The 14,185-nt window shown below is 39.7% G+C and overlaps 1 protein-coding gene across 9 annotated transcripts in view; it reads left to right on the forward strand.

The window, feature by feature from the left end:
- tox2 (TOX high mobility group box family member 2) overlaps window positions 1–14,185 on the forward strand; it is an 84,850-nt gene that overhangs the window by 31,463 nt on the left and 39,202 nt on the right. For 4 of the 9 annotated variants that reach the window (XM_079460529.1, XM_079460528.1, XM_079460535.1 and 1 more), the window contains exons 2-3: window positions 1,511–1,603; window positions 10,098–10,157. In XM_079460529.1, the coding sequence (XP_079316655.1) occupies window positions 1,511–1,603; window positions 10,098–10,157 (153 nt within the window). Of the gene's footprint in view, window positions 1–1,510; window positions 1,604–2,754; window positions 2,896–10,097; window positions 10,158–13,148; window positions 13,505–14,185 lie in introns of those variants that run through there. The other 5 variants (XM_079460530.1, XM_079460531.1, XM_079460533.1 and 2 more) reach the window with 4 other exon arrangements.

The following is a 14,185-nucleotide window of genomic DNA, read 5'->3' on the forward strand; positions in this document are numbered from 1 at the left end:
CATGAGCCTTGCACAACGTCAAAGTATTGCTGAAATATTGAAACATAAGCACTATCGCGCTATTGTATCTGTATTTTTTGGTCGATTCAGGTGTTTGCTTGATTCATTTTCCGATCGTTTTATTTCAGGTGTACATCGCCCCTTCCATTCCGACTAAAGTTTGATTCTGATCGAGCTGGATCGCTTTGATTCGGATGTTTACATAAAGGCTTTTTCGGTCAGATTGAGTCGTCCACTTGATTATGAGCAGATTATTTCTTTTCATGTAAATGTACAGTACCAGTCATACGTTTGTAAACACCTATTCTATCTTTGTTTTGTTTTTTTCTACCTTTTAGAGTCCCATCAAAACTATGTGTGTGACAGCTGTAAATGTGGTAATTATGTTGTGATTAAAAGCATCTAAAATAAATCAAAACTATATTTGAACCACCGCTTGAATAGAATTTGCAAAATCGCTCTCTTGGCATATTATCATTCAGCTTCTTGAGCTTATACAAAGAGTATTGAAGCAGTTCCCCGTCTTATATTGGCTGCTTTCTCTTTCTTGGTCGTCCATTTGAAAAATATACTTCGTGATGAACGAAATTGATATGTTGACACAATTATGTTTTTTTCTACAAAGTAATTGCAGACATTTATGCCTACACCTACAGCTTAAAAGTTTTTTAAGATTATTAGAAACATTTTAGTCAAGCTTTTGAGCGAAACCTAATAAGCTTTCTTGAAGCTCAATGGTTCGAGCGTGACGCAGAGGTGACGGGTTGGATCCCAGGGATTGCACATACTCGGATACAAATGTATAGTATAGTTCAATGTAAGTCGCTTTGGATAAAAGCGTCTGCCGAATGCATAAATGTAAATGTAAATGCGATAAACTATCAGCATATAATAATGTTTTAGCAGAGAATGACGTCATATGTTTTACAACACATGATGATTTATTTTCTTTAGAGACGAAGTAAGTACTTGTTATTTGTACTTGTGATTTTAACTTAATAAGTAAGAAATTACTGTGTGTGTGCGCGTGTGTGTGTTTTTGGCACAACCTCTTGTGTGAATCATTAGACGTTGAATTGCTCCGATTCCCAAACCCAGACTGCCATATCTCCTGCGGGGAGTGTTTCCTCCAACAGGCCTCACACACACACACACACACACACACGTGTACACGCGGTGGGATCAGGCCAGTGCGACTGACTCAAATCAGTTGACATGTCATTATACCTGTTGTGCAGAATATGTTATTAGTGCCGCTTTAAAGATAAACATCACTGTCACTCATTGGTTAACTTTAGGGATTCGAACAACAAACCTTTGACCTCAAGTGTTAAACCAGAACACAGTAAATAACCCCGTCTACCAAAACATTTCTGTCATGTTGATTTGATTTGTTGTTATTTGCAATGATGTTGCGGAACGGTTCGACCGTTTGCTTGTGTTCCCAAAGCTAAACTTTGGTCTGTTTTTCTCTCGTCTTCTCAATCTGTGTCTCTGTCCATCTCTACAGAACAGATACAGTGTAGGAGATCGAGGTGTTAGGCTGTACAGCACTTTACCCGTGAGAGCCAACCCCCAGGGGAAACGACTGCCCTCTGTAGGGGTGAGAACAATCCCATCATACTCTCACATCACATGACATAGAACATTACAACTGTGTGTCAGATCAAATCAAAATACAGTTTAATTTAGATTAGTAGAGTGCTTTATAGTTCATTTTTCCTTAGACTCAGCAATCCCATAATGCATTCTGATTATATGAACGACACATGCACAGAATTTAACAAAAGGTGCAGTCTTATAATGCATCGAAATCTTGCCGTCTTGCTTTCTGAAGTAGATTCTCTGTGTGCTTTATTGGCATGACAAAATGTAAACAACTGAAAAGAAAGATAATTATAATAATATAAAGTGTTTGCATGTAGTGCAACTTAAAGTGGTTCGTAATATATAAGTAAATATATAAAAACAGAAATCGAGTGTAGTTTAAACAAAGATTTACAAAAGAACAATATATTTATAATATATATTTAAGTAGAAGAATAAAGGGATATAATAATGCAATGTGACGTACATATATTGGAAAGATCAGGTCAGGGCAGATTGGTTGTTTTTTCTTTTGTTGTGACAGGATCTCTCTCACTAGCGCCCCCTGTTATTTGAGTGTGTCTGTCTGTCTTTGGTGGTTTTGTGGTTCTCAAAGTCTCACATGATGAACTCAGAGTCCATGTGCCCCGATACATCCCCATGGGGCCACACTTCACACCCACCAATACCTCCCTCTCCCCCTCACACACACACACACACACACACACACACACACGCTACGAGATGAGCTGATGATATCAGATGCTTTAATACCATGGTGCAGAATGTCATTCCGGTACTTTTTGGTTCGTCATTATCTGTTCGCATGGCTATTTCTGTTTTATTGTCTCATGTCGGTCTGCAGAAGGAATTCCGTGTACATCATTTCTGGAAACCACAATGCATCTGTTCGTGAAGCAGCTTTTGAACTCGCACATGACTTCAATGAAAGTCATTGACCAAATCACAATATATGTTTTAGCAAATGCCAACATTTTGTGTTCGTCAAATGCAGTGTAGTAATGAGGATCAATGTAAATACACACGGCAGACATCAGTTTAATTCAACAGTGTTTCGCAGACGAGCAGTCGCTGGTTTTGTATGCACACAGCTATTGTTTGCACTGGTGCAAGTGTTCAAACACACACGCAAGCACACATCAGGATGACTCACTAACAAATATGAGCACGTTTGACTCACAATTACCCAAGTTTCCTTTCTCGCTTTCCGTTGCTTGAAAGGACGTTTTTATTTAACAAAGCAAATAACCGTGAATCACTGAAACATCTAGAAGTAACTTTCAAACTGTAAGTTTTGTTTTGACTTTATCTACTTAACACGTAAAGTGAAAATGAATGTACCGTGTGAAAGCGTGATGGTTATAAGGTGAGTTTGGATGTGAGAGAAACAAATGGCATCCTTAACTTGAAAATTGAAATCTCTGTGTTCGAGATCAGCTAATACAACATAAAATGCAGTCAGACTCGTGGAGACCCGAATCGTGTTGAAATGAATCAGATTGTTGAATATCGTCGTAAGAAGATTGTGATTCTGTACGAAAGAACCCGACGCGCTTAATAAACGTGCGTATTCCATTATTCTCCAGTTAGTTTGAGTTCTTCTCGTCGCTCTCACAAATGAAACCAGAAAAAAAAGGATATTTTTACAATGCCCAGGGTTCTGACAAGCCGTCTAAAAAAAGATGCGAACAAGTCTCTCTCCGGCTGAGTTTTCCGGATGCGCGCGTACATTTACATAGGAATGGTTTTAAAATGATCTGCGTTATATCGAGCGTCTCCACAGCAGTCTTTAAGAAGTCTAACCAAACCGTGGCATGATGGTTGAGCTCAGAAGAACCACTTTAACAGCTCTGAGAGGAAACGTGCCGTTTCTCCTCGGCCCCGTGCGTCAGGTGTTGCGGTGAGGGGAAAGAACGAGGTTTTGCCTCTTTGTTCGGTATCTTTATATCTTCACACACAGGGTTCAGTTAAAAGTTGGTTCAGTTAAACATCCGCTCAGTTTGCTAAAATAACCCCCCCGCATGCTCGCACACCCACCCGCCCTCACCTTTCAGCTTCCTCTGGAGGTGAACAACACAGACACACACACATGTTCAGAAGGGTTTATTGCTCTTTAAAACCACCAGTTTTTCTTTCCTTCTCTAACCATCAGTGGTTAACTCTCTTTTTTTGTTTGCATGAAGGTCTTGACGTTTACATTTGTATTTAATCCACAGTGACTCCGTCCCCCCCATGAATATGTTTTTGCTCATAGGTTTCTCATTCCAAACTCATGAGACTTAATGGAGATTTTAGCTCAGTTGCATCTTTAATTTTGGGTCGTTTCCGAGAGACAATTGCGATATTAATAAGATCTCCTTTTCTACGCTACGGCACATTTGACGTAATGCTATCGCCGTGGTAACGCCATCTGCATCGCTAAGCTGAATGTTAAATGCGCAACGACGCGCCTGGCGACGCTAAAGCCTCCGAAGGGACGGCAGGATTAACCAAATGAGATCTCAGATTTCCCGCCTCTGCTAAATACGTGTTAATGTAATGTTTTCACGCTCGATACCCGCCAGAGCATCTAATCCAGAAAACAGCAGAAGTGATGGTGATGTGAACTGCAAACTAGCCGTATCAATCGAAGGAGTTTTTTAAATGCGTCCTGACCTCTCTAATCCGACTGTGTAATCTCATGGATTTGGACGTCCCAATGGTGTAAACTGCTTTTGAGGGTATTTATTTATTTAGTGGATACACACCTTAAAGTTAGTATGAAGTGATATTTTGTTTACTAGTTTTATTTGAATAACAACGAGAAAGTAGTAAATAAATGAAAGTCATTGTAGAAACGAAGGACGGTTTTACAATTCTTTAATAATACTTTTGTATTGTTTTGGTCTTTATGTCTCGCACCTGTTAAATCTTGCTAAAGATAAGACAAACCGTATGATACGTATTTTGTGAATCATCTTCACACATTTTAAACCAGTTTAAGAACACGAAAGTGGTTAGCTAATAAGAAACAGAAGACCACAGGGAGGGCGGGACTTCACTCTCAGATGTGCAGGAAAGCTCGCCGGATGTAGTTCGTTGAATTCAGTGAAGTTGTTTTTATAAAAGATATTTGTACAAATTTGACAGTCCGTCATGTAAAATTAGCGAGTCAAATGAACATTGAGGTTTTTTGCCCTTTGTATGCCTTAATCCTCCATTTCTAATGAAAATGTTTCATGTTGATGCTTTAGATAATCTGAATGCACAAACACACACAGATATCATGACTTAACATCATCTAATGTTCTCATTCACTGATCTGTGTGTGGTGTTTGAGCGACACACAGACATAACGTTGTTTTTTGTGTGCATTATCATCTGGCGAGTTGTATATTAAATCCCCGCTCGTCTTCCTTTGCCGTAAATCTGACAGATTCCCACTTTCTCCTTTTCCTTTATTTCTTCTTCTCGTTTTATTTGCGGCCTGATTTGGAGAGACTCGCATAGTCAATTACGTTGGAGTTTGAGAGATGGAGCGCGCTGGAGTTGCCTTATTTTTGTATGATATTAATATTTCATAAGTGCCATTCTCTGCTGAATATCAGAGAGAGAGAGAGAGAGAGAGCCTATTAGATTCAGCAGTGCTGGAATATTATTAATTCTCCAGAGAGCAGGCGAGCAGCTTCCTTCATTACTCCTGCCGTTACGGATTTCTGTTGGAATGTGTTCAGGGCGACAACTGAACTGTTTGAAATGTTCGGTCTGTGTGTGCCTGGCGAGGGTGTTTGTTGCCAGATTGTAGCGCGAACATAACATCTGAATTCACCATTTAGCATTCAGGAATCGAACTGCTCTGTATGTTTTATGATATAAATAGTTTTAGAACGGTTTTGTTTTGCATTAACCAAAGTTGTATGTTTGATTCTCAGAGAACACGCATACTGATGCATTTTAAATTGCTTCGGAGAAAGGCGTCTGCAAAATCACATGCATAGATGTCAATATTTAGATCTGTGACTCAAATTTTTGATTGGATCATTTTCAAAACATGCACCACACTTATATCCAGGAATGTAAACTGCTCACCTTTTAGTTATTTCTCTTTTTTTCAAGCTATCCTTTTGTTTCAATGTAAGACATTTTATCCCTTAAAATCACCTAAAGGGGGGTTTTGTTGGCGTAAATTCCTACATTTCAAAGGCATGCTAAACCGAAGTGTAAACAGTCCAATTGTTTATTTTTAATATTTTTATAGTTATCGCAATTTAGTATGCATTCCAAATGGTCATTACCATATTAGAATTGGCTGTGGTTCATAAAAACAATAAGCATCATAAAGTCCCAATGAAATAAAAAATGGCGATTCCAATTTTTTCATGAAATATTGAAGCGTTCACAGTAAATAGCTCACCGATGTGGGTCATTGACTTTAAAAAAATCATGTGCCTCTGTTAAAATCTGAAAAATCACTTCCGCCCTCAAGTGACTATCCATGTCAAATGACGTGTGATAGACGGCTTGGGCGGAGTATTCGTTAACTCCTCCCCTTAAACTGTCAGTCCCAGTTCCATTTCAAAATGCGACGGCTGTTTTTATACATCCAATACATTTGTAGTAGAAAATAAGCCTCATTTGAAATTCCATTTCACTCGAAAATGCGTCAGAATGCGGAAATAAAAATGATCGCAACTTCCGGTTGACGATGACTTTAAGGTTGCGCATTACTGCTTTTACCATCAAGCTTTTTGCTAATTTTGTATCTTGTTAAATGTCACGTTCAAAATGGGTAACACTCCTCGATGTTTCTCATGTAAATGCGGTCGGTGTCTATAGTGAAAACACAAATGCACTGTTGTAAACACACACACACACATGTGCATGCACAACACTGATATATTCATGTAGTCTGCCGGTTTCTCTGAAATTCAAATGTAAAAGAGTCTCTGTCTCTTACTGCCATCTATTAGTGCACTCTTAATATTCCATGAGCTTTGTATTTGTCTGTGTGTGTGTCTGCGTGTGTGTATTATTTTATTTCCAGTCTTTCTTGTTTATTGCTGCCACACATGACCTACTTCCAGCCCTCCGTACTCGGCGCGGATCACTCAGACGTGCCCTTCATCTCCACTCTCGTCCTCGCAGAACAATTACACGGCAAAAGGGCCCAAATGGAGATGTTTGCACTAAATAACACGTGTGTAATTAAGCACTAATGAGCTCTTGTCACTATGGAATGTGCAATTAGACAGCTAATAGAAACGCCTGGCCTGGCAGACGGATGGAAAGAGAGAGGGAAGGGTTTTGAATGCTTTACTGTATGTCTACTCTCTTCTCGTGAGTTTACATGTGTTATATAAAACACACTATACTGCATACTCTATCCCATAATGCATTGTGCTCCACTTGACTGCTCTGTCGTGTGTGAGGAGTGAACCGCAAGTAATCCTGACATCATTTTCACATTATGGATATGAAGTATTGAACGGCGCGACATCTTTTTGTCAGATTATCTGAATGCTTGCGTAGTAGAAACTCCACTTGAGCTTCATTAAAATCTTTATGGACGGATAAGATAAACATCTGGGAAACATCAGGTCACACAGAGGACCAAATTAATTGTTCATTTGACAATATTTGTGGGTGCGTTCACCTGAAACCATGTTCAGTGTCTATTTTCAGCTGACATTGGTCTGAAACCAGAGCTGTTTGTTGATGAGAAAATACATACGTAAGAGTTAATGACAGTCTGTGAAAACATTTAAAGACTCACATATTAAAAGCGTGCATGCTCTGTCTTCCAGAAATTAAAACATCTCTTGTGAACATTACCATGGTAACCATAGTGCTGTAGCTTCGTGTGCTAAAGACATGTACAACTATTCGAACCCAAAGCCTCAATGGAGTCTTTTGTATGAGCTCTGGCCCTGAGTAAAAGCTTTATGTGGACAGAAATGGGCAGATTCGTCCTAAACATTCACCGAAGGAGAGACGGTATCACAGAGACTTTTGATTTGGGCCAGTTGTCAACCATCCAGTACACCCTAGCAACCCCAAAGCAATGCTATACTGGGGCTGTCAAATTTTCATTACACAATTATCAAGAATTCTCGCTAACAATACTATCATGATATCTATTGAATGGTTTTGGTTAACAAGTCAATAATGCTGTCAGTTAAACTTATTCTGTGCTTTTTGCCCAATCATTCGCACTTAAAGGGGTCATATGGGCCGAATACATGTTTTTCTGTCTCTTTAGTGTGTTATAAGTTGCCCATGCATGTATTAGACACGTAAAATTGTAAAAATTAAAGTGTGAGAACAAAAGATGCATTCTATCGAAAAGCGAACGATCACCCAGACCTGCCTGAAACGCCTCGTGTAACCACACCCCCACACATCTACGTCAGTTCGTGGTATGATTTGACTAAGACCGCCCAAATGTATACGCGCGTAAGGTGGGCGTACCTGTCAGTACAATTGCTTTGGAACCTAATGTTCCAAATATGGTAAGAGGCGTAACATTTCTGCGTTGCAGTACTCGACCAATCACTACACACTGGTTAACTGGCCAATCATAGCACACCTCGCTTTTCAGAGCGATGAGCTTTGTAAAATATTTGCTCGTTTTAGACACGCGTTTTTAACCTTTAATCGTGTATATACATTCGGGCTGTGCAATTAATCGAAAATTAATCGTAATGGTCAATTTTGGCCTTCATCAATTACAAAAACCAAATAATCGAGGTAAACGATTATTGTGCCGCATTCCATTTAGCAAGGATCATCTCCTTTCTTCTAGTATAAATCCACAGCACACCCTTTCCTTTACAGCGGTTCAGCAGTGCTATTTATTTCTCAAAGTTTAAAAGCCAAGTTTTTATTTTCTATGTTGTTAAAAAGGTTAATGATTAATCGTGTTAAATAATCGGGATCTCAATATTGGCCAAAATAATTGCGATTATGTTTTTTGTCATAAGAGAGAGTTTGTAAACATTTCTTGGCAAAATTTGAAACATATGTATGATCATATGTATTGATAATCATGTCTGTGGTCACTGACTCCTCTACATGTACCATGGTATCTTGGCAGAACTATAATTACCATGGTTAGTGAAAGACCTGAAGTAAATGTCGGATGTCTGTTTTTTTAGTATTAATGTTGGCTTTAAAAAAATGTGGTACTTTTTGTTTAAAAACATGAATTTAAATATCCGGTCACATTGTGAATTGCGGTACATTGTACAATACTTCATACAAAACTGTGTTTCGTGTGTCTGCGTGAAGGGGATGTTGAAATGAATAAGATCTTCCATTATAACCCCCACACACACACAGCCAAAGAATGTAATTCGTGCAGATGTCTATAGTTTGCTTTGGATATATTTGCATTTTAATTAGGAGGGGCTGTTAGAAATCTGCCTGCAATTCTGCAAGACCATAAGCAAAATGATCATAGCTGAGTGTGTGTTTTTGTGTGTTTGTGCGCATATTTTTGTGCTCTATATCTGTTTTATCGTTGCTGCAGTTTGCAATATATAATATATACATTAAATGCATGATGGCATGTTTCGCTCTGTTGTGACTCCCTCTCTCTCTCTCTCTCTCTCTCTCTCTCTCTCTCTCTCTCTCACACACACACAAATGTATATATAATATATCTGTATATGTGTGTGGTGGTGCGGTGACCCCATCAGCTGTTTGGCTTACGTGTCATGATGAATCGCAGCCCAACGTCATGAATAATCACATTCTCTGAACTCATGAAGAGATGAAAACTCTTGTTTATTGTTCATTTAGAATCACACATGTGTGTGTGTGTGTGTGTTAGATATCTAAGGGTGGCAGGTTCATTAAAATGTTTATTTCTGCGTTGTGATTCTTCATTGGAGCTTTTTATACTTTATATTCTCAGGAAATTGTGTTCACACCGTTTAACTATTTGACATCCATCAGATCGTAAAAAAGAAAGATATTGTCTCTCGTATGAAGCTCTGTATGTTCCTTCACTACCCTGAGGGTTTTGGGGGGGGGCGGCGGCCATCTTGCCGGTGTTGTCACGTGTGTCGCAGGTTATCATGCGATTGTGATTCAACTTACCAAACTGAGTCATTTATGTCACAGTGACCACAATCACACAGTGCTGCACTTTTTCTCAACCTGCTCTATTTTAATATCCTCTACCCACCTTTTACATCATATCGAAACCAGCTCTGTTTTTATTTTGCTTCTTTCCCGGAAGAAAAGAAACATCTCTTTCATATCTCAGTAATTTCTCTTAGACATCAGTGAGACGGTGGAAAACTAAAAGGTGTATGTTAGGTTTTGTGTGATGGTTGCGCAACGTTCAGTGCTGTCTAGGTAGGGTGTGGAACAGAGCAGGTGTCCGTCACGCTCTTGACTGCTTTGACTCGATTGCTTTTTCTCTTTTTGTCTGATATGCAAATGATTTTCCTTTATCTCAGCTGTCTGACCAATCAAACTTTAATCTTCTTTCTGTCTGCCCACAGTTTGATGGTGAAAATATGTACATGAGTGACAACAACCAGGAGTTTCTCTCCCCGAGTCAGGTATGAGACCACCCCTGAACCTGATGTTTGAAATGGTTTTGTCTGCTTTTCTTGACCTCTTTAGCTTTCATTCTGAGAGATCAACTTCAGACAGATTTATATACATTCATATATAGCTGAAAATATAGCTTTGGATGCAATTGAATGTTGGTCCCTTTGAGTCGGTGGCTTTTATATATATGATGTGCTACTAAAGAGGCAGTGCATCTCTCTTTCTTTTTTTGTTGTTGACTCACATTTGACATCTGTCGGCCAGTCTTGTTCGCTTGACCCAAGTTCAGGCTGTTCAGACTGATTTAGACTTTAACACTGTCACACGCACACAAACTAGTTGAGAATGTCTTTGTATTTTATTAGTGCAAAAACAAACAATATTTACCGTTACTTTACCTTCTCTGACACTCATTTTCATTTCAATTTGTTTGCTTCTCAATAACCTGACAGGCTGTTCAGTCTTATTTCGATCTATCAAGAATAGCAGATTGAATCAACGAAGGGCAGTTGAAATTAGCAGAAGAATATTGCATTCTTGCGTTGTCTTTATCCTTGAACGAACGTTATTGAAGTCGTTTCAACAGCTAAGACTGCATTGTATATTTTTGGTTCTTTAATCAGCTTGTCGAATTAATTCATCAAAATGTATGCAATGCGGTCCATTGAACAATCAATCACTTGAGTTATTTTGCATGTGAAAACATGCTTTGAAACATTTTACCAACAGAATACCACAAAATTGTGTAATGTCGCCGTCGTGTATTAAATCCGAAATCCGTAAAATGGCAAACATTAGGACTCAGTCCATCACGCACCGGCTCTGTTCTCAGATCAGACGCCCGACGGCTCCCTGGAGTCGTAACATTCACGTTGACTGAACTGTCCTCTGGTGACCTTTGACCTCGTCTGATTGTAGGGGAGAGATCGTCTCCGCTTGGCCCCTAACGAGCCCTCTGTGTGTTCGGGGTCGCGGAGGATCGCCACGGTAACCACCGTGAACAAAAGAGTCTGGAGTCCGCCGAGGGTTGACCTCCAGCCAACTGAACCGATCGATAGCGGGCGAACAAGAGCGGAAAACATAGAAGACAGCGAGAGAGAGAGAGAGAGAGAGAGAGAGAGCTGAATGGAGCTGAGAACGAGCGAGAAAGATACAGAGAGAGAGAGAGAGAGAGAGAGAGAGAGAGAGAGAGAGAGAGAGAGAGAGAGAGAGAGAGAGAGGGCTGAATGGAGCTGAGAACGAGCGAGAAAGATACAGAGAGAGAGAGAGAGAGATTGATTTGAAAGAACCCCTCAATGTTTCTGTCTGTCTGTCCTGTTGAATTTGTATTTCTTCCTCGTGAATAAACGCAACATCATATTAATGTTAGTTAAAATAATTGTAAAAAATATATAAAAATCCTCTCATCATTTATTCATTTATTCCCCTTCATATCATCGTGAGATGACACTTTATTCTTCAACAGGACACAAACGAATACGTTTTTATCAATATATAGGCAAGTAAATAATGAAAATATCTTGATGTTCTTCATCATTAGTATGCCGAACCGTCCTCATCCGCTGTGTCAATTTACTCATGGCTCTGAAGTTCATCTCGATGGCATCGTGCAGCACAAATGTTAGTCTTCGCATTTGCATCATTGGCATTAGAGAAGAGCTGGAAATGTCTCTAATGCACTCGCTGTTTGAGTATGCAGAAGACGTCGCCGTCAAGATTATAATCTCACAATTAGAGTAACAGGGCTTTATTGATCGCTTCCCAGAGCTTCGTTTGCCAAGTAGGCCTGTGATCGGAGGAACAGGAGAAGAGAGGAATACTTGTCTTTCTGTCTGATACTTCAGGAGAGAGATTGTACTCTTTACAAGTGACGGGATCGGGGCGAGAGAACTGAGAGTTTCACCCGAGGCGCTTCATGTGCCGATTAAAAAACCTTCAATCGGAAAATCTATTCGGGATTAAAATGACAGAACGGTGAGATGGCGAGACGAGTTTGAGTCTTTTTAAAAACACTAGCTGTCTCCTCTCTTTGTTGATGTAATGCCCTAGATTTCATTTGCATGGGTTTTTATCGCTGCCTTAAAAACCGTAAATGACATATATTATCATTTTAGCCTTTGTTTATTTAAGTATCAACTAAAGTTCGGTTTCGCTTGTGTGTAGGTCCTACGCCGCATCTTACGCAGTAGCCTGACGCGCACCTATACAAAAATTTCGTATTCGGATCGCAAGTGCTGTGAATCGGTTTGAATCGGTCACTCGGGCTAAAAAACCAAACGCATTTCCCAATGAATTATCTAAGTAAATGATTTGTTCTTCTGTATTTAACATCTCATGCTACAACAAAAGTGACGGTTTACTCGCCGCTGCTACTGCTAATGCTTCTCAAACCAGCCGATTCTTCTTCGGCTCTTGTTACACAAGCAACACGCTCGTTGGCACTGACACCTAGTGGTCATCGCCTGTGGACGCGGACAACGATGCAGAAGCATAAATGAAAATGACACGTAGCCTACGGCATTAATCCGACGCACAAGTAAAAATCGGCCTTTAGTCTCAAATGTTTCTCCTGAAATTGGGGAAAAAGCAAATGAGAATTAAAGCGCATGAAGAGTACGGAGGTGGCAAATGAATGTAGACTGTGGAGGTCATATCATCTGGATGTGATTAGAAATGAGATCATATTGAGATCTTCAACCATTTTGTCTTTTGATTGCAGACTTGACAAATCTGGGCTCAGTTTGACACACGGTTGACATTTGTTAGATTTCAGACTCTTGCGAGAAATATCTGAGACACGACCTAAAGTTCCCGTTTGCTCTCCATTTAATCTAGTTTACATATCTTTTTTGTTTGTTTTTAAAGGTCATAGAGTAAAATTCTTCCCCATAATATTTGAACGTCTCTGATTGGACGGGCTTGCGATTGGCTGCGATAGGAGATCTCGTACCATTGGTTCGTTTTCACTGATTAAAGCGTCTTTCTGCGAACTGTAAACCGTCTGTATGAAGCGCGTGTGTGTGTGTGCTGCTCTCCCTGCTGTTCTGAATTACGGCTGAGTACATTACCGTGATTTACAACTTCCTCCTGCTGTTTAGATTGAAGAGAGAGAGAGAGAAAGAGAGCGAGCGAGATAGAGCGAGCTCGCCCGTTCGCCCTGCCCCCACGCCCCGCTCCTACCCCAGATCCTTTGTGAAATGAAAACAAAGCGCGGGCCTGCCAAAATATTTCTATAGACGATTGCTGAGCAAGCAGAGAGTCAGTCAGGAGACAAAAGGCGAGAGTGATCGCTGGCCGACCAGACTTGATGCCACAGCAAAACTCTCATGCTGTCCCAGAAGCCTCTGCTCATTGGGTGAGTCTCATCCAGCTCACATTTCACCCGAAAATCAAATAGGAAGTGCAGGAAAATATTTCGACATAAGTTGAAAGCACTGTCTTGTATATAAATGAATGTATATTTATTTGCAAACAAGAGTTCCTTCTAGTTTGTGATATTTTTTTATACATATGTATTTTTTCCTGTTGATTCTGGGGAGGAAATATAAGCTGGACATGTTTTCATGAGATTCGCCTGTTTGGAATATTTCTCAGACACGAGCGCGTGTTTGTTTAAGTGCGGTTGCCAGATCCTCTGTCTCACTCTCATCTGTGTCAAGTGAAAGTGATGCCTGTTTGAAACGATGTGTATTAGTCCTCACGTCTGACTTTTTCATAGACGTCTGTTTCCACATTGTTCATATTGTTGTGTTTAATGTAAATAAGCCCTTCGGTTAGTATGACAAAATGATATGAAGAGAAATCTTGCAATTGCTTATAAGGAAATTGCTTGTTTCTGTTATATAAGGTCAAGCGATGATGAAGTTACAAAGTACTGAAATAACATTACAGTTTTTCTCAGTCGCTTTGGTGCGTTTTTCACATCATCCCTAACATGTGCAAAATAATAAGTGCATTTCTCAGAACAATTTGTTCAAACTGCAATATACAGTAGATATGTTTCTAAAGCTAGTCAGTCAATAAAAATCCTTAGTAC

This window comes from Barbatula barbatula (assembly GCF_947034865.1).
Source record: "Barbatula barbatula genome assembly, chromosome: 7".
In the NCBI taxonomy this organism is placed as follows: domain Eukaryota; kingdom Metazoa; phylum Chordata; class Actinopteri; order Cypriniformes; family Nemacheilidae; genus Barbatula; species Barbatula barbatula.